This window comes from Poecile atricapillus, chromosome W, assembly GCF_030490865.1.
Source record: "Poecile atricapillus isolate bPoeAtr1 chromosome W, bPoeAtr1.hap1, whole genome shotgun sequence".
NCBI lineage: Eukaryota > Metazoa > Chordata > Aves > Passeriformes > Paridae > Poecile > Poecile atricapillus.
The window spans coordinates 21,919,715-21,941,171 of NC_081288.1; the positions used below are offsets into that span (position 1 = coordinate 21,919,715).

Consider the following 21,457-nt stretch of genomic DNA (forward strand, 5'->3'; position numbering starts at 1 on the left):
AATGCAAAGTTCCTCAAACAAATAAGAATTAGTGATGCTTCACAGGTTATCACAGTGCTCATTGCCAGCTACAAAGCTGATCATTTGTTTATGCCTCATGATAATTGATTGAAAATCACCGATTTCATTGCATTTTTACTGAACAAGAACAATCCTTCTGCCTTTTTTCATGTTATTTGTGGTCATAACAAATTTACTATGCAGCACGAACCTTTGATATAGAACTATGAAGGACATGGGCAAAGGCCAAGAAAGGATGGAAAGAACAGTTTGTTAAAACTGAAAAGACAAAACTGAACACAATATTTAGGTTTTGTAAAACTACATTTTACCAGGTATGTCTGTTTGTTACGTATAAATCAGCTGGAATCAAGCATTTTCAACATAAACAGATTTCACAGTGTTACCCTGAAGCACACGTAGCAGCTCTCTCTGGCCCTGGTAGACCTTGGTGTCAGCTGTGGCCAGACACAGAAAAAGGAAACTCATGAAAGAAGCAAACAGTAATTCAGCCAGGAATGTGCAAAGTATGATATACAGGAAGAAATAATTGAGTGCCCTATATTTAACAATATGATGTGGTAAAGGTAGGCAAACCAACAGCCATAAATTGTGCTGGAAAATCTGGATTAACATATGGAAATAGAATCTGATTTTCCAGCAAGGAGTACTCCCCATTTCCAGAAGGTTTTGTGCTGGATGTAGCCACATCATTAGCCACTTCTGATGTTGAGAGAAAAGATATTTTTGATAGATTTTCCTAGGATTGAACAAATTCTCTCTGTTTTGAGTCTGATACCTTTAAGCTCTTGGCATTCTAATTTGACTCGGGTCATGAATATATATATATATATATAAATGCAAAGGTATTTCTTTCAGATGACAGGGCCACATTAAAAGCTCCCTTTTCACTATGAATTATTTACTTTTCACTAAAAATGTACTTCTACAAAAATGTACTGCCAAAATTATCAAAATGCCAGAGCCAAATTCTCCCACTAACTGCTTCAGCATGTTCACTACCTCATTTAGAGTGAAGGACAACAAAGCCATTTGAGAATCGTTCATCTGCAGCTCAACAGTCTCTCTTGCCCTTTATTGTCCCTGTCAGTCTACAGCTCATGCATTCTGGAAACAAAAGTTTCTCCCGATAAACATTTTATTTGAAAAAACATCACTCAAGAGGTAACTGAAAATACCAGAGTGGAGTAGTAAAAAAATACGTTTTGAGAGTTAATCTCTAGAAATTATGGAATAAACCTTTTCACACTTCATCGTTATTGTAAGATATTAATCTGTCCTGCATCTAGAGGAAGCTTCTATTACTTTTTGGTTTTTGGTTTTTGTTGTTTAGTTTGTTTGGTTTGGTTTTCATTTTGGGGGGAGTTTTGTTTGTTTGATTGGTGTTTTTGTTTTGGTTGGTTTTGGTTTTGGTTTCTTGTTGTTGTTTTAGTTTGGGTTTTGGGGTTTTATTGGCTTGGTTTGGTTTGGTTTGGTTTGGTTTGGGTTTTTTGAGATGAAATTGCACAATTTCAACCCAGTAGTTGCCTCTCTTCATTCTTAAGGGACCTGTCAGTTTTTGACTTGTTCAGTCTTTTTGACAACTGATACATCTTTTACCTGCATTTCAGTTAGACATTTAGCTATAATCTTGCTATCTGCAGAGGGGACCCAAAACAAATGGAGCAAAAAATCCCCATCTCTTAAAGAGTAACACCTGCTTTATAACTGAATCACATTACCTTTTAGAAATATTAACATCATGCCATGAATGCCTCACAGTGTAAGACTTCACAGATGTCATGGGTTGTTACTATTGCTATTCCAAACTTCTTGTCAGAAGTGAGAATAGTTTACACATGTTTTTGTTACTGAGAGGAGGTTACAGATACTGGCGCATGACCAAAGAGGAGGGGAAGAGATAAACCAGCTTGAACTCTTTCTTCATACAATAATCTGAAGAAGTTACAGGTAGTGTATTTGATTCCTTCTGTAAATGTATTTCTGGCACAACCTGTGTTAATAAACCAGTTATTAATCAGTTAATAAAATAATTTAAGTATTATGTTCACAGATTAAGGCTGCTTTTTTTTTTCCCTAGCGCTTTTGTGAAGCAACAGATCTCAAAAAGCAGCTGAACTACATCTCTCTTGCTCTCATTCCAAACTTTTACTGCTTACCATTTTCTTGTCTCCCTTGTTCTTCCATCCTTCCCTCTTCCAGAAGGTTCTTTACCAAATCAGGGAAGTAAACGCTACTGTAGTTATTCTGTATACAGGTTCAATGTAAAAGCCGTGTAGAGATATTAAAAACCAATATGTTTGGACAAGGGGATCCTTCTCACTAGGTCTTTCATGTTGCAGGTAATTTCATGATGAATGAGTTTGTAAAATACACATATGATAAAGATATATAGAAATATAAAATCCAAGGAAATCAGATTTTGAGTAAAACAGGAAAATAGAAGGGATACAAGTACCACCAGCATAGGCTATTTTAGATCTCTTGCATTATTATTTCCTTGACTTCATATGTTTGCAAACCATTGACATGGATGTGTTATTATTTGCACATCTCGACATATTTATTTTTCTAATAATTCTAATTTGAAGTAGTCTGAGTAGTTTTGTTAAATCACAGAATCACAGATTCATAAAAGGGTTTGGTTCAAAATGGACCATAAAGATGTCCTAGTTTCAACCCCAGTCCCCTGGGCAGGGACACCTTCCATTAGACAAAATTGCTCAAAGCCCCATCCAGGCTGGCCTTGAACAGGACATCCACAATTTCTCTGGCCAACCTGTCACAGTGTCTCATCACCCTCAGAACAGAGCATTCTTTCATAATATGTTATCTAAAACTACCCTTTTTCTGTTTAAAGCCATTTCCCCTTATGCTGTCACTACAGATCTTGGTAAAAAGTCTCTAGCTGTCCTTCTTCTAAGTCTCATTTAAATGATGAAAAGATGCAAAGTGTTCTCCCTGGAACCTTCTCTCCTCCAGACTGAATAACCCCAGTTTCAGCCTTTCTTCAACAAAGAAAGGTGCTCCATCCCTCTGATCATTTCTGTGGCCCTCCATGGACCCACTGTAACAGGTCCATGTCTTTCTTGTGCAAGAGACCTCAGAGCTGGATGCAGTGTTCCAGGTGTGGTCTCAGCAGAGCAGGGGCAGGACCACCTCCCTCAACCTTCTGGTCATGTTTCCCATGCTTTCATACAGCCCAGGACACACCTGGTTTTCTGGACTGCAAGCACACACTGTCGACTCATATCTAATTTTTCATCTACAAAAATCCCACGGAGCTATATTAAAATCCATAGTTGTTTTATATTTCTATACTGCTAGGGTTTTAAAATAATTTACTGAAAGCTAAATAAATGAAAATACATAGACCTTCTTTGAATTATCACACTAATGTTCTCAAGTCCAGTAAATGAAAATGACTCCTCCCAAGTTTGGGAGTAGCCTGTATTTGTTACTCCTAGCAGCTTCTAATGATCCTTAAAGAACATGCTTCTGATAAAAACCAATTAAAGATCACTGCTCAAATTGTATGTTGTTACTGACTTCCTTCTACAATAAAATCATAAAGAAAATTAAACATCACGTGAGCTGCAATAAATGTTTACATAGCAATGAAAGCCTTTTCTGGTGAGGACCAGTCAGTCAGTTGCCACCTGCTTGAGCCAAATGTGTCCTTTTCTTTCACTCCAAATCGTGTTCAGGCACTTTCAAAAAGTCATGTGAATAATTTAAGTACTCAACTCACACTTAAGAGTAATTTATTTACTACTTACAAAACTAAAGGTAGTACAAGGAACTTGCAGAACTGTGGATTGAACATTTTCCAACAATGTGACTTAAATGTTGATGAACTAAAATGAAGTAATCCTCTTCTTGCAAGGGAGCAACCCAAAATAATAAATTACTGACACAAAAAAAATTAAAATCCTACTGCTGTAAATGTATCATAGATATGTTTCTGCCATTTGTTTATTTACCAAAGAGACTAGATTTAGTTCTTGTACAGTATTTCTTTAATTTTCTGTTTCAAGAGAAAAAAAAGAAAACAAGATACCTGATATTGAGGCATAATTAAACAGAAATTTTTAAACCAGCATATTATGACAGCTCAAATATTAGCTCACTTCCATCGTTTTTGCACCTTTAACATAAAGAGAAATAAATGTGTTCTTCCAGTCAGAAATTCCTGTCACTCAAAACTACTAGAAGGGAAATTAGCTCTGGAAATGTGAATTATGAATTTGTAGTATGGTGTGAACTATTATGCTCAATTTATATGTTAAGAACATGATCAACTTGCTACTGCCAAGAAGAAGGTTGTAGACTACCTCCAGCCTCATTGGTAGAATAATTTTTTTTAATTACTTTTCTCTACTTGCATTAAGATATACTGTCTCTAGTCCTTTTATTTCATTTCTATCTCCCTTCCTAATACCTTCAAAGGCACACCAAGTATTCACCTTGTGTGCATCCACCACAGGGAATGTGCCCCGAAGGCAGGACCCTCGACACATCCTCAGGGGGAGAGGCAGAGTATGCACACACGTGTAGCAGAATGGTGACCTTGAGTTTAGACGTTGGTTTGTAAGGCTGGTAACTACAAACAATCAAAGGAAACAGAAACACCCTTGACAGATTGTCCATGACTTCAGGTTAAACCAAAATGAAAATGCTGAACGTGGCATGATTTTGAATTAAACAGTGGTTTCCCACTAAGCACGTGGGAAAGTGAATCTCAGGAAAGATTTGCAAATCAAGGCTGCATTATGTGTTTGAAGCGAAAGTCCGAGGCGGATGAGGCGTGTACAGGACTCGGTAATGGGACCTGCACAGTTTCTGACCCTGTTTCCATGCCCCCAGGGCCGCTCCCCGGCCGGCGAGCTGCAAAGAGCCCCTGCACGCTCACACTGGGCCCCATTTTTAGCCCTTTTAAAGACGAGTGTGAAGGCACAAGCCGCCGGCACGACCCGCAGACCCCGGGGAGCACTCCCCGGCAGCATCTCACCGCCCTCCTCCCTGCCCCGACGGGGCGTGTGCGGCCCGGAGAGCCGGCAGCGACAGGGGCTCGGGCTGCGGAGAGAGCTCCTGCAGCCACAAACTCTCCGGAGCGCTTCAGGTGCCGGCAGCGGAGGGCGAAGGGGCCCACGGCTGTCCCTGGCTCTCCGCCGCCGTCGGGGGCGGGGAGCGCAGCGGAGAACCGAAAGTGAAGGGAAGGCAGCGCTCGGCCGGGCATCCCGGGGCTGCGGGACAGAGCCGCGTGGGAGCGCGGATGCGCCGCGCCAGTCCCCGCTCCCGGAGCCTGACTGCGGGGCGCTGCCGCCCAGCTGCCGACACCCCGGGCAGGGCAGCCGCCGGCGATGCCGTGCTGCATGCCCGGCGTGGCTTTCGTGCCCGCTTTGCTCGTCAGCTGGTCCTCGGCCGCCTTCATCATCTCCTATGTGATGGCCGTGCTGGCGGGGCACGTCGAGCCCCTCGTCCCCTACATCAGGTGAGGCGGGGAGCGGCCGAGGTGCGGGGCTTGTGTGTGTGACCATGGGCGGTGTCCTGAGGGGCTTCCCGGAGGGAGTGTGGGGTCCCCAGGGGAGGAGAGGCGGTGGCGGCGGGGCCTCCCGGGGACAGGGGGACACGTCGGGCACTCCCGGCACCCATCACACCTCTAGCGCCTCTGGGAGCCGCAGGACACAGACGCTGGAGGCACGATGGAAAGGACATGAAAGTTTTCTGCTGCAGCCAGCGCAGGCCTGATCCTAGAAAAACTTGACAATTCCATGGTGGAAGTGTAATTTTGTTTGTGGAACTCCAGAACTAGGCCAAAGTGCACAGGAGGATGACTGGACTCGAAGCCCTGTGATGGCTTTTGCAGTGCACACATCCCCCCAAGAATGCATTTTTTGTATTTCACTATAGGACCAATGAGTTTAAAAGACTTCCCAAGAGATGTCTGGCATCTCTTTTCTATAATCTTTTTAATTTAAGTGCAATTCTGTATAAATCATTCTTTATGCATGGCTTATGTTAACATTTAAATCTAAACTATGAAAATGTTAGTATTTATCTCTCAGTAGATTGAAGGTTAGCCAGAAATCTAAGAGTGTCTCTGACATACAGAAGATCTAAACAAGGTTTTAAAATATATCTTTAAAGATACATCTAGACCTAATTCCATGAAGGACTTTTTAGATGTGCATAATTTCAGAAGACTGCTAACCTGATTGGCACATACAAGAAAATTTGATTGAAAATTAGGGTTTGTCATCATAGTCAAGAGCAAATGACACCACAACCCACAAGATAGCTGAGTTTCATTCAAATTGAGCCAGAGAAAGTTTGGCTTCATGCTTATATTAGCAAAACTTTTAAACTCAGCACAAATCTGGAAAGCTCTTGGAAAGCCTTGTTCTTGTACTTGAGCAAATACCCTACTGCTCATCCTTGATTACACACAAAGCTTTGCTAACACAAAAGTGCTTGTGATCAGTGCAATCTGTCCATTATTAACTAACAAAAATAAATCATTTGATATAACTGTACATGATTTGTGTTTAGAAATATTTTGAGATAATTTGACAAATTATGTTTCTTATATTGAAGCCATGTCATAGAATAAAATATATGAGAGAACGGGATGTGGTTTTTTATGTATAGTTTTGTTTGCAGTTAAGTTTTTGACAGCACAGGTATCTTAATTGTGTCATTCATTCTAAAAGGAATGGACCAAACCTTTAACTCACGACTGTACAACTCTAATGAATGTATCTCAGTTGCCATAGTTATATCAACTTAATGGAATAAGATAACAGATAACACTGTTCTTATCCTTTAACTATCAAATCAAATAAAAGTCCATATGCCCTAAAAAAACCTAAACAAAACAAAGACATAAGAGGCTGCACCAGTGATTCCCATTCACATTTCACACCCACTGCATTTACTAGTAAAGCTTTTTAAAAGTCCTGTTCATGTTACATCCTTTTGACACTGAATTTGGACTACAAGGATATACGTTGAGTATTGGTGAAGCACCTGCAACAAGTCTAAAGGCACATGGTCTAAGCATAAGAAGTTCATAGAAGATGCACTTGGGAATAATGCAAGGTTTTCTTCTAAGTACTCAGGACAATAGTCATACCATTTTCATATTCTTAATTTTCAGGTCATTTTCATTCTTAGGCTTTAGCCTAAGAATCTGAATCATGTGATTGAGAATGTGATTTAGTAAAACTAAGAGTGTTAAAAAAGAGGAAGAATGTTGCAACATTTCAGTTGTGCAATATCTTACAATGAACTATAAAAATTAAATAGAGCTCATATGGCGAAATTCCAGTTACACAAAGGAGAAGAATATTGACAAACTTTAGTTCAACATTTCTGTAATTTTTATATACATTCCCCAAGTACTCTGTGTATGCCTTGAAGTAACATTAATTTTATTTGCTTACAATATAGCAGCTGTTACAGCAAGAGACCACACCTAAATTTGTCATGGAGGCTGTGCTAATGTTTCATCAAGTAAACCATATAAATACATTTCTTGGTAGATAAAATGAATATGATTTTGTGTTTTCTAGCAGGTGACTCCTAAAAGATGACAAGGTTGTGCCCAAATTAGTCCTGTTACTCCTACTGCTCAAAATCCAAACCAATTTGGGTGTTCTGGGATGGCTGTGTGCTTGTTTGAATTCTCAGTGAAAGAGTAAAGGATATTTTCCTGAAGGTGTTTGATACCAGATGGTACATCTGGAGAAATCAGAATCCCTGTAGGTAGAATAAAATCTTCCTATTTTAAAAATTTGGGACTTCAGTTTGAAGAGAAATAGTTTATGATGGCTCCAAAGAAAATTCAATTATGAGTTTTTTGGTCCTAAAATATTTATTCTTTGTCTCCTTAACCTTCTTGTCTTTCCACTCTTCGGAAGACTTTTTTTAAAATTAAAAGACTGTTTTTAAAATTCTACTGCATGAGATGGTGACACAAATGCTGTCATTTCCATATAGGGTTCCTCATCTGTTTCTTGGTGGTTGAGCTCACCTATGCACCAACTCAAATATGTGAGCACGTTTTTATTTCAAATATACCATTTCCTTTTTTTTTTTTTCATAAAAGATAGGGACTGTCATTATAACTTTTTTTTTTTTTTGCTAACCTTTTTTTCCAAAGGAGGAAACCTGAAGAAAAATAAGTTTGAACCCAAGTCCTAATTTAGCTCTAGGGATTTTTAATGGAAAATACAGCATTAAGAAGGTAGTGTCCTTAAAATCCAGCACAGTACTTTGTAAATAGATTGTGATATAATATTCCTGGTATGAATTTTCTTTAAAGCATAGTTTAAGATTGCTGAGTTTAAAAATCCACAATAGCAAAAACCACCTATAAAACTTTAGCTTGAGAAAATATTTTGTTAAAAATTGGAGTTCAGTGCAATTTCAGGTTATTTGGATTGCTCTTAAGATGTGTTCCAAGAACTTCAAATGGCTTTCCATGTGTGTGCCAATTCCATTCTCTTCTCACCTAAAGCCCTTCAAAAGCTTTGAAGTGATTACAGTCCTCTACTTACCACAGAGTGGTTTCTGATTTGAAAAAGTCCTTGAAGATTGTCACAAGTGGCCCACGTTTTAAATGGACTCCTTTGTTGTGTTGATGAAAACACCCCAGAAACAAGAGGAAAAAATTAAATTCAAGGTTAAAAAATGGGCTAAATGAAACATGAATTTTGATGGTTTTCAGGTGTGTCAAACAAACAAACAAAAATACTTAGTTTACTTTTTTCATCAATTTCACTGTCAAAGAGAAACAAGATTAATACAGACTACGAGCTGGAACAAGTCTTCAGAAAGCATTACAACAAGAAAATTCATGTGAATAGGGATTCCTAATGCCTGATATATTGTAAAAATATGTGTAAAAGCCTGGTCCAAACTTTTGTTGTCTGAGAATTTGGAACCAATCTAGTAAAAAGTCATATATTAATTTTCTCTATTTTTTTTTATTTGCTTTTCATAGAAAAAGATCCTACTTTATCCTAAGCTTCCTCCTGTTGCTTGTAAATCATCTTAGCAACTTTGGTTAAACAAATCCTTCTATAACGTAGAAGGGGTTGGAGAGCAAACATGAATTTCTAAAGTAATCAAGTCATTTGAGATGGTCATACTCTTCTGTCCTGAACTTAACAAAATTATCAAAATCCTTGAAAGTGATTGCTTAAGTAGAGAGTGCTTTCTCTTTTGCGTGTGGAGAGCATTCATGCTGAGGTCATTTTGGCTGTACTCAGTGGTAGCTTCAGAATCTTAGCACTGAAACCTAATCCAGCCTCGCTGCTGGAATGAAGAATATTCATCTTCTTGAATGACATAAAAAAATATCCCTAGCTAGTTCCTACTTGTCCCATTATACACAGAATCACAGAATCAACATAGGTTGGAAAAAACCTCTGAGGTTACTTAGTGCAGCCTAAGACTGAACTCCACCATGTCAACCAGACCATGGCACCAAGTCCAGGCTTTCTTTTAGCATCTCCAGGGATGGTGACTCCACCACCTCTCTGGGCAGTTCATTCCAGTGTCCCCACCCCTTCTGTGGGGAAGTTTTTCCTAACATCCAATTTAAATCTTCCCTGGCACAACTTGAGGCCATTTCTTCTTGTCCTATTGCTTGCTACCTAGGAGGCCAACCCCCACCTGGCTACACCCTCCTTTCAGGTGGTTGTAGAGTGATAAGGTCACCCCTGATCCTTCTCTCCTCCTCTCTACACTAAACAGCTACAGTTCCCTCAGCTGCTCCTCATCAGACTTGTGCTCCAGACTCTTCCCCAGCTCTGCTGCCCTTCTCTGTGGGCTCCAGCCCCTCAGGGTCTTCCTTGCAGTGAGGGGCCCAGACTCACAACTGCACTTGAGATGTGGCCTCACCAGATCCAAGAACAGAGGGACCATCACTACCCTGCTCCCGGTAGCCACACTGATGCTGATACAAGCCAGGATGCCACTGGCCTTCTTGGTGACCTGGGCACACCCTGGCTCATTTTCAGCTGCTGTCAAACCAGCACTCCCAGGTTCTTTTCTGCTGGGCAGCTTTCCAGACACTGCTCCCCAGCCTGCAGCTCTGCCTGGGGTCGCTGTGGCCAAAGTGTAGGACCCAGACTTTGGTCTTGCTGAACCTCCTACCACTCATCTTGGCCCATCAATCCAGCCTGCCCAGATCCCTCTGCAGAACCTTCCTACCCTCCAGCATTGGCACTCCCACTCCAGGAGAAAGGCTTGTTCTCAGAATCCTTGCTCAGTGTCCACTAAACATTGGCATTAGCTAAAACCCTTACGTGTTCACATATCTGTTATTAGAGTTTTTGGGTGCCTCTGTTCAAACATGCTGTCCTGACTCTTGGTACTGCCCACTAACTGAAAACTCAGCTTATACCCAAATCATGTAAAGATTGAAGAACTAGATGTTTTCCATTGGCTTGACCAATAGAACCTGATCAAATAAATATCAACTGGCAAGTTGAAGTGGCAAGATCATAGTACTGTTCTTTCAACAGAGCATTTACCTTCCATAGAAGAGTATTGGAGGGTATATATCTATATCTATATCTATCTATATATATATGTATATACTGCTTGAGGGGACTTGAGCCCAAATACTCCCAGGAGTATGTTCATTTTGTGAGGAAAGGGTATTTTCTGAGGTGGGTGTTTGCACATATGTAGGGAAAAGAGGGAAAAGGACTCTATGGTGAAAGTGTTCCACTTTCTACAAAACAAATATTTTGTATACATTACATTTTTCATATATATATACACGCATGTAGATATGTATATAAATTCTGTAGATATTCTCATACTCTCTGTTCCAGTGAACTCCTAATTATTCCCTATACAGGTGAAGTGTTTCATCAGAAGAGACTTACAACACCTTGGAGACAGAGTACACTTAAACTGTATCTACATTAGTAAATTAAACAGTTGCTAGGATCATTCCTGGGCATTGGAACACAATTTCTCTCATAGGGTGAAGTCCTTTTAAGGAAATTAAACCCAGTTCTCTCACATCTGAAGACAGTGACTGCCATTAGATATATTTCACTCTAACACAGTGCTAATTCAGCAGATAAAGGAAACATTAATTCTAAAATGTCATTTATGTAATCATTTCATTCATGAGCAAAGTACAGGTCTGTCACATCTTTGCATACTGCATTCAGAAAAAGAAGAAATACATTTCGAAGAGTATGCTTTAAAATATGCTTTCTTTTTGTAAAGAAGGATTCTCTACTACAAATGGAGGCTAAGAGTGCAGCAGAAGATGAATTGCCTTACACACACAGCAGCTGTTCACATAAGTTATATTTCTCTTGAGATTTCAATTGTCTCATTTATGTTTCACAGGTTTCAGTTAACTTTTAATTTGTCTCTGTTCCTGCTTTAGTGACACTGGAACTAAACCTCCGGAGAGCGGTGTCTTTGGTTTTATGATTAATATTTCAGCACTTCTAGGTATGTATAAGGTATTTGGGTTGACTGGAATGAAGAAATGAGAATTAGTGAAAGCTGCCTGCTTTAATTACAGAAATGTATTCAGTGTTCTGCAGAAAAACTTCTCTATGGTCAAATGGCAGTATCAGGTAGATGTAAGTAATACCTGGAGAGCTGGGTCCTTAGGAGCAGCTAGGGCAGGCTTAGAGGCACTTGTGTCTCCTCAGAGCATCTCATCAGTGCAAAGTAGTCAATACCCTGGAAAGAGAAGTGGAACAAAGATGGCATAATTACTCTGCAAAAACTCTGATGTAGGGGAACTTTAGGTTCTAAGATGCTGCAGCAAAGGGAAGAGCAGTGTTGAAACAACACCTGGTTTTCTCCACAATGTGCCTACTTCTCTACAGAATGACTGATGTGAGTCAGGAAGTTTGGCATTTTCTATTATCTTTTAGAGGATGGAGGATCAAGAGCTGGGTACCTCTGTATATATGCAGCTATGATAGCCTTAAGGCAAAGTAAAAATCACATATTTTACCTTTTACAAGAGCCTCGTTCAGTCACACTATCTTGGCGTGCTTATGCACCCTCATTGTGGCTGGGCAAAGTTACCTGATTTATTTTTCCAATTGTAGAGAGACTGAAACTGTGTTCTGTGTTCTGGAACTGTGGAATTCAGCCTACAGCTTACCGTATCCTGAAGAACCATGATTTCCTAATTCAGTACAGGTGTTTGCCAGGAGTGACCTGCATATTAGGCCAGGCATGCAGTGACTGCAAAAAGGAATTAATTCTTCAGACCACCCATTATAAGGTGATGTAGTTCTGGTACAAGACTGCATCTCAGAGCAGAATAAAGCCTCCCACTTCCATCCTATAGTTCTTATCTCCCTGTGACATCTGCTCCTAACATGGAATGGCAATGCCTCTGTGCCCAAAACACCCAGGAGAATGGGATTTAAATTAGTGCTTTTCTTCAAATGATGTGCAGTTAGTTCTAGATAGCAATATTGTGCAATTTTGAGACAAAGATAATGTTGAAGTTCTATCTGAAAGTTCATCTGAATTAACTTATTCATTCCAGTAGAGTTAAAGGTAGTATTATTTATTGTATTATGTTTACAATTTTATGTCATGTGTTACAGGAAAAGGTGTTAAAATGTAATCAATATCTGATTATTGAACAAAACACTTTTTGTTGCTGTTGTTTTTTCAGCTGCAATTACAATGTACATCAGATATTTATTAATAGAGAAGCAGAATGAATCATCACACTTTGTTTGGTCTTCATGCAATATGTTTACATTGTGTGTGGGATTGATGGGCTGCACTGGAATGGGCATAGTTGCAACTTTCCAGGTATGACCGTAAATTTCATAACAAACATGAAAATAAAATAAGATTGTTTTACCATTAAAAGTTTCAAGTAGATAACAGTGATTAACATTATGCTCATGTGGATCATTGGAAAATGGAGTAAGAATGCCTTTCTTGCTCTTGTCTTTTTTCAGTAGCTTTACAGCAACAGATTTGTTTCCTCCCTATACATGAGAATTTTTGCTCATGCAGTTATGCCATTAAGGAGTTTTCTGTGTACTTGTCTTGTAGCAGTACTTATCTGTACTATATGGATTTTTATATTTTTCTGGAAATTTTTTTCTCTGAAAATTTGAATGCAAAAAGCTTTGCTATTCCAAGTTTAGTTTGCTTATAATCAGATAGGGCAGAATAAGTCAGACTAACAAAAGCATCTGCATTTTTGGCTGAATGATGGCTCACTCACTAGCAGCATTTTCTACAAAATAAACTAATCTTATATGACAGGTTAGAGCATGGAGCACAATACCAACCTGTTAAACTTTTGAGTCTGCAGGAGATGATATAACATGTTTTATCCTTTGATGGAGACATGTAGAACTACTGCTTACTTTGCCAGAAAGGGTTAGACATCTCATTACAAACCAAAGTCCACACCTCAGTGTCTGAAAGAAAATTCAGTAGAGAGAAAAATTACTGAAACAGATCCTTCATTTCACCTCTTCTAGTGAGGAAGTGTATAATTACGTAGATTCTGACATAAGTATTAGGACAATTGCACTGAAAACTTCAGCCTAGAATCAAATTTAACTGGCAGGGAGCTTGAGATATCGCCTTAAAACATGTGGAAACAGCTACATTATTTCTTTTAAAGGATGGTCTACCTTGGAACATTTTGTTAAATACTATTGTACTCACATAGTGACATGATGACATACAGAGAAATTGAAAATAAAGATTGTTGGGGCTTCAACAGCCAGTACAGTTTAACATGTAACAGAAATGGTATTTTTAGACAAAAAACCCCTCTGTCTTAGGATGATAGCTTGTTCTTTTTAGCTTTGCATCCAAGCAGTGTGTGTATATTGTAAACACCACAGGTACTGCACTCTATTCTAATCATATTACTTTAAAACATCTCTGTTCTTATTGATAAGATTTATATGTGGCACAAAAAAAAAAGTTGGATGGTGCCTGACTGAAATGGAAAACAAACTCGACTTCAATAGGGAAAAGACAAATCAGGAATGCAAAATAATTCGAGAGTAAGGGAAGCAGAAACTTTGATCCTAAAGTTTCCAAAGGGATTCCTTGACAGTTATCACACTGGTTCCTATCTAATCTCTGTTGTGTCTGATTGCCAGTGCATAAACTACTTCCTCACCTTATTTCTATTTCCTCTACTTTGACCCTGCTTTCCATGTTAAGTGCAGTTTGTAGAAAGGGTTCTGAGCATAATAAGAATCTACTAGATGCTCATAATGATCTATTAGATGCTAAGCATCTGATATAGCAGATTTTCAAGGATCCTTAATTGCCCAGGAAACTGGAAATGGTGGCTTGCAAGCCTTCAATCTTTTCACTGTATACATACAACCAGTGAACCGTACATTCCAATCCCCATTTGCCAACAGAATAACTGAGACATGAAGTGGATGTGAGATTTGGTCAAGGTCAGGTGTTGCTTCAAGTCCAGAGATCAAGGCAAAGCTGAAATTAGAAATTATTTCCTCAGTATTCAGTCTAGTTCTTCTAATCAGTCTGTCGTGTAGAAAATTTACGTTCATGTGCACTACCTGCTAGTTTCTTCAGGTAACAGCAGCTAAGCATTGTGCTGATTCTCTTTCCAGGAGCTGGCTGTTCCCAGTGTCCATGACATAGGAGCTTTGGTGGCATTTGGCTCAGGTGTTGTATACATCACACTTCAGTCTATAATCTCTTACAAGTCCAGCCCACGATGGAACACTTACTTTGTGTGTCACACAAGGATGGCCATATCTGTCATATCATGCATTGCTTTCATTCCCAGTATCCTTTACGGTGTATCCCATGGTTTTCCCTTTATGTGTGCATGGTTTTCATTTTAAATTAAATCATTGCTGATAAAGAATAAAAAGGAGGTCACACTCTTTACTTAGGGGTCTCTAGTGTATATAATATAGCATGTTGAGACACCTTTAACAGCATAAAGATGAGTTTTGGGGGCTTCTACGAAGCTTTATCGCTGATTTTGGTGGTATATTTAAAAATAATGCCCCTGTGCTCTTCACAGAATCATACACTAGTGAAGCTGGAGCAACTTTCCAACCTCCTCTTGAAGGAGAGCAGGGAGGAAGGTCCGAAAAAGGGAACCACTGCTTCTACAATGAACCAAACACACAGAAGTTAAAAACACAGGTGGCATACAAGCCTAGGCAGATGATTTTGATCATGTTGCTTGGTGCTTGACCTCAATAGTCACCTCTCTTAAAGGAACATTGCACAACTTCCTGGCTTTTCCCTTGGCATGCTGTAATTAGTCATCTCACTGATTTTATTGGCCTTGGGTGATCTGCCAGAGTTGAAAACTGATTGCAGCAGCTCATCACATGAGTCAGCCAGCTACAGCCTGCTTTTGGTTTTAGCAGCTGCGAAAGGGCTTTGAAAGAGGGCCTCAGACCTGAGAGGAAGTTGTACAAACAGATCGCGGCACTGGAAAACCAACATTGTTCCACTTCCAGCAGTGCAGGACTCTGCTCCCACAGTTCTTGATCACAAATGTCACCTAAGTTTTGGAGTTTCACCCTGACTATACTTAGAAAGAGCTACAGAAACCTTCATTTGTGCAGAAATGTGTTTTGATTGCTGCTACCACTTACCTTGTAATAATGTGTTTCATTTACTGGTATTCTTAATACCTTGATTTGATATTCTGGTTGTTTAGGATCTCCTGTGCTACAGAAGGGGAAGATGGTCTGGTTTTTGTTTTTTTTTTTTGTAATCAGACATTTTCACTTTTACTCACTAATATTGTATAGTTTCCTTTACACTGTTTTTCCCAGTGATTGTGTTTGCTTCAAAAATTTCCATGACAAAAATTGATTGGACTCCAGGTGAAAAGGTAAAATCTTACTAGGTAGCCAACTTATCTTGTATGACATTATTTGGGGAATGCTGTTATATTTATCTTAAAGCATTACAAACATGTCAGAGACTTCAAATAGTACATTATCATGAATGGATTTGTGCAACGCTGGTCTCCAGTCACTTTTTCATTAGAAAGATGTCTGTGGTGTGGGTAAGAAAACTTGTAATGGATAATCAATCTTCAATGAATTAGACTTTCATTTTTACCAAGAATTTGAAAGTTTCTCATAGTAAAAGACTACCAAAAAAAAAAAAAAAAAAACCCCAACCAAAAAGGTATTCTGGAAATTAGTTACTCTACTTCCTTTTCTAGTCAATTTTCTTTGACTTTGAAAATGAACTTCTCCAATTTAATTCTGTTGCTTTTGAGGTTTCTTACAATATTAGTTTTCTCAGTTTTTTTATTATTCCTTATTAAATAGTCTTTGGTACTGCCATAAATATTTGGAGTCTGACCTAAAACATACTAAAGCTGATTTTAGGTATTTGGATTGTTTTCAGTATTTTCAGAATGACAGCTACGAAAACAAATTCTTCTTTTTGGATAAATTTTGCTAAAAGGTGGTGTTCATAAAACAGGTTAAATAATACAGAGATTATATCCTGATTAAAGAGCTTAATAGGAGCACACTGAGCAAATATACTTCAACCAAACAGTGGCAAGGCAGCTGTGAGATAAATCTTTACAAATTAGACAATCTTAGTAATATCTTCAGGGGTTTTGTGGGTTTTTATGAAATGCAAGGATGAAAAAAATGTTTTACTGAAACAGATGGCATATTTGTTGATGGCATGTGAAGAAACACTTTGCATTCTGTTTGTGCCATGTGACATAGGTTTTTCTGTGAACACAAAATCTTGTCAGGAACTGTTATAAAGGGTAGCTCTCCCTTTTCAAAACATGCTGAGAATTTGCTCAGAATTACTGATCTCAGTGGCTCTGAGTGAAAGCTTGGAGCATGGGCACTTTGGTAATCTTAATGTAACAACTGAATGTTTTCAGGTTTGCATTATATTCAAGTTTTGTTTTGATACTGTGCTAATCGTAGTTTTCTTGTACTGCCTTTGATGTTACTTACAAGACTTAATGTAATACATGCAGCCTTGATAAACTTACTCACCATTCTGTACAAACAAAATGTGAAATGACTTTTATACAACAGGAATGACAAGTCATAAATCTTACTTGTTGAATTTACAGAAGTAAATGTCTATATCATTCCACCCATATTTTGTTTAGTTGTTTTATCTGAATTTGTTTTTTTATGTCTCATTCCATCAGGATTATACTTACCATTTTATGAGTGCAATCTGTGAATGGACGGTGGCCTTTGGTTTCATCTTCTTCTTTTTAACATTCATTAGAGATTTTCAGGTTGGTATCTACATATTTTAGCAGTGACTAAGTGCTATGAATTTTGTAACAACAAAAACAATAGAAAATCACCGTTCTTTACCTAGATAGATGCATCAAACCGATACAGAAACAAATTTTACCAGTCACAGAACTGATTTCTTTCTTTCATGTTTACATTATGAATATTCTCCCCCTTGATTATAAACCATAAAATTCAGTTTAGTAGTTCAATGTGTCTGTTCTTGAAAATTAAGAACAGTCAATTAATATGTTCTTCTTATTTACCAATCTTTTTGTAGAAAGAGGCCCTTTGAAGGTGACATAATAACAAGATAAATAATGCAACTAAAACTTCATTTAACATTTCCGTGTCTATTTAGTTTTGACTTAGTACTGAATAGACCATGGCTGTAGGGCTTTTCCTTAATTTAAAAAAGAAGTAAATTAAAGAAACAAAACAAAACAAAAGCTAAGTTCAGCAGAAAAAACCACTTCCCTTGGAAAAAAAAAATAGTTGTTCAAAATTACACAACACATGACCTTAAAGGTATATAATTGCTTTCTAAAATAGACAGAATTATTGAAGAACCATTCCAAAATGTGTGCATAACTTAATACATCATTCTTGGGGGGAGATATTTCTTGCCAGTCCATCACTCCTTGATGTCTATGTATATTATGGCATCTCTTTTATCAAAAGTCAGACACTTCCCTTGGAGACAGAGATTTGCAGGACAATGCAGTGATTCTCAGAATATTTATCAATAATCCCTAGTGTATAATTCTGCTTCAGACACATAAAAACTTTTACTCAATATAAATATTATGAAAATAAGAGAAAGTGATGAAATTAAACAAAATGGAATTGTGGACATTTTAAATTACAGGTCATAAAATAGCATGAATCTGATGTTAATGTTTGACAATGGCAGAAAATATTTTTTAGATTCTACCCTACTGTCTTTTTGTCATAACCAGTGCTCAGAGAAAACCAAACTATTAATTCAGTTAAAAAACCCTGCCACACTCTAAGAAAAGTAAGAGTTTTTTCTAATTTTCCCACCATATTTATTTCACTTGAACACTTTTTTCCTTTGTTTTGTTTCATCTCCTTGTACTTTATATGGCAGAACGATAAAATTAAATTATCCTAAGCTGATCTTGCTTTATTTTTCTTTTAGAGATTTTCTTTAAGGATATCGACAGAAATACATGAAGACTCCTGGTAGTGAAAAAACAATATTTTATATCTATGAATACTCTAGGTTTCTTTTTACTTACAGAAAAAGTGGCAGAGGGACAGGGATTGATACAGTTGTATTAAGAACCCATGCCATTAACTCTGCACCAGCAACCACTAAAAGATTTTAAAAATTCAGAGCAAGGTTCCTCCTGCCTTTTTGCAATATTTTAAAATTTTTATATGGTTCAGTATGTTAAAAATACTATAATAAAAGCAATATCTAGAAGCACTGGAAAATCACTCAAGGACTTGATCTCAGCTCTTCCATTTTGGACATATATGTACTTTTTAATTTGCTGTAGTGTGATTAGTAGCATTAGTTTTAAACCTGAGAAAGTACATTTTGCAAAGAGAGAAGTGTAAAGGCAATGGAAATCACTAGGACTGAATTTCTACTCAGTTAATGTGCAAGGGCTGGAGAAGATGGTGAGAGCAGGATCTTTGAAGAAATTTGAAGTTAGCAGATGGCAACACTATGCTAGGTATTTCTGATACTGGGCACTGTAATGCAAATCCTAAGAGAAATTTAAACTATATTGCTTGAAAAATGTTTTCAAATCATCACTGCAGTATATGTTGTAAAAATCCACCCCTTTTTCCCTTTTATGCACTGATGGCCACAGGAAACAAAAAACAGAAGTGGGAATAGAAAGTAAATTTACATTCAAGCATGATGTACTAAAGAGAAATCTTATTACAGTTTGGTTTATATAAAGCAGACTTTTCCAGCCTGTGTTTTAATCTACAATGGAGTGAAGAAAGTCTCAAAAAAAGTCTTTGGGAATGAATGGAAAATAATAAGAGGCACCAGTAGTTTTCAGGTGCTTAGAAATAAATGCTTGGGTATATACACAAAACTGAACTAAAAAAAAAACCTGAAGAGCATCTGTAATGAAGATATTTGCTGCTATAGAGTTACTTCTGTAATGAAAGACTTAGAAAGGACCTAATTGAAAAGTCAGATGTTACAAGTATCTGCAGGCAAAAGGTTCTTTCATGGACTGATTCACCACCTCCATTCAGTGCATTAACTTGGTTGTCACTTACATTCTCCGAAAATTACATTTTCCACTCTATCACAGTTTATGCAGAAATATTGATGATTTTCAGTTGCTAATATCCACTAACTAATGTGTGTTTTGGAGAGTGATGTCTTAAGATTAGTCATCTGTAGATATTTCTTTTAATGTGTATTTTAAACTGTATTAAATTCAGCTGTTTCACAACTTAAAGACTTAATGTTTTCTTTATAAGTTCTTCCAGATAAAAACAGTAGAAGTGTTTTTCACTGTCAGATTTGCTTTCCATAATAATCAGGTTATCTTGCAGAGGTTCATAGCTACAACCATGTTAAAAATCAAATCTAGTACTGACTAAAGGAAGAACCTTATGTCTTGCTGATTGGGTACCCTGTAAGTGACACACATTCTTTCAAGTGAAGATCATAAAGAAAATGTTTGTCAACGACAAAAAGTGGCATCATGTTGTTTTCAAGGCTCTATTAAGAAAAGACTTCCTAGTACATTGTGTATTATTCTTTTATTGATTTTTATTCTTAGCTTTCATAAACAAAAGCATAAGAAGCTTGAAGTTGTTATTTCAAGTGAAAGCCGACTTTTACAATGCTTACAGTATCCTAAAGGGAAGGCAAAATGTTTTCGGAGAAGTGGCTGAATCAAGATCACCTTGTTCCCTAAAGCCAACAGGTAAATTCAAGTACTGGATGAAATCCTTCACATTTTTCTGAGCTTTATGGTGATACATTTTAAAGAGTTATATTCATGACCAAAAGAATTCACCAATAGTGCACCTTTTATCAAATGTTAGGTCTAAGACCTCAGCTTGCATTGACATACAGATAAAGGCAATGGATTATTACTTTTTTATTTGTGATTATTCCTTTTTTTAATTTGTGAACAACTATTGAAAACACTTTGATTACTCTATGGCTCCAAGGAGATTTTCAGTCAGCAACTTAACTATTTTTTTCAGTTGAAATGTGAGTTGACAAGTTGCAAGCAATTACCAAAATAATATTCTAGCAAGGTATAACTTAGCTGTGGCTGACTCTTGTTAAGTGCTGCACTTTAATTTTTTACAGGCAAGTGATCTCTAGGGGTTAGGACAGATAATGTCACAGCACATTTCTGTTGCTTTGCTACAGGTCCTTTTTTTCTATATTTTCATATTTCTTAGCAACATGAAATGGCTAATTTTTCTTTTGGAAGCTATGCTAGAAATATTTTTATCATCTACACCGCATGATGTTCTCTATTTTGTCAGCCCATTAAGAGTGATCGAGTAATTCCTTTTGCATAAACTACAGTAAATCATGATTATTGCTGTTATTTTTAGTGGTTATGCTAAACCATTCTACTGCTTCCAAAAGTTAAAAAAAAATCAAAAAATGAGCAAAAGCTTATTTTTCTAGGTTGTACAGTGTGATCTGCTGATGAAATACCACTGTTGTGGTCTCTGTCACAGTTCCAGATCACGTAAGGATGAAACTATCTACTCAAAATACCTAAAATCCCCTTTGTTTTAGGACACTGTTACTTGCTCAGCTTTGCCTTCCCATGTGCACTAAGCCAGTGATGACCTTACCACTGGCTTTTCTCTTAAGCTTAAGAAATTAAACTTTAATTTCTGGTCTGCTCAGTTTGCACACTGCCTTACCTGTGACAGCATCCTATGTTTGACAGTAGTACAATAATCTTGATGGCAAGGCATTTATTTTTTGTTCTTAATACTGGTTCAAAACTTCCAAGCAGATTAGAGGGATTATGGCAACATGTCAGTGAATTTTGGACATTCCAGCTTGAAGTTTGTAAAGATGCTCAAGAGCTTGGTATTTTAAATTCCTTTGTAAATATAGTCTTTGTCTCAATATTGACCAAATTTTTACAAGCCTTCAGGCTTTAGAG

At 37.6% G+C, this 21,457-nt stretch overlaps 1 protein-coding gene across 1 annotated transcript; it reads left to right on the forward strand.

The window, feature by feature from the left end:
* Window positions 1–5,049: 5,049 nt before the first annotated feature.
* LOC131592432 (DNA damage-regulated autophagy modulator protein 1-like) lies at window positions 5,050–19,781 on the forward strand. Its single transcript, XM_058863933.1, has 7 exons — window positions 5,050–5,515; window positions 11,444–11,511; window positions 12,707–12,849; window positions 14,658–14,835; window positions 15,849–15,907; window positions 17,216–17,308; window positions 18,472–19,781. The coding sequence occupies exons 1-7, from the start codon at window positions 5,385–5,387 to the stop codon at window positions 18,517–18,519; spliced, it is 720 nt and encodes a 239-aa protein (XP_058719916.1). The 5' UTR covers window positions 5,050–5,384; the 3' UTR covers window positions 18,520–19,781.
* Window positions 19,782–21,457: the final 1,676 nt, after the last annotated feature.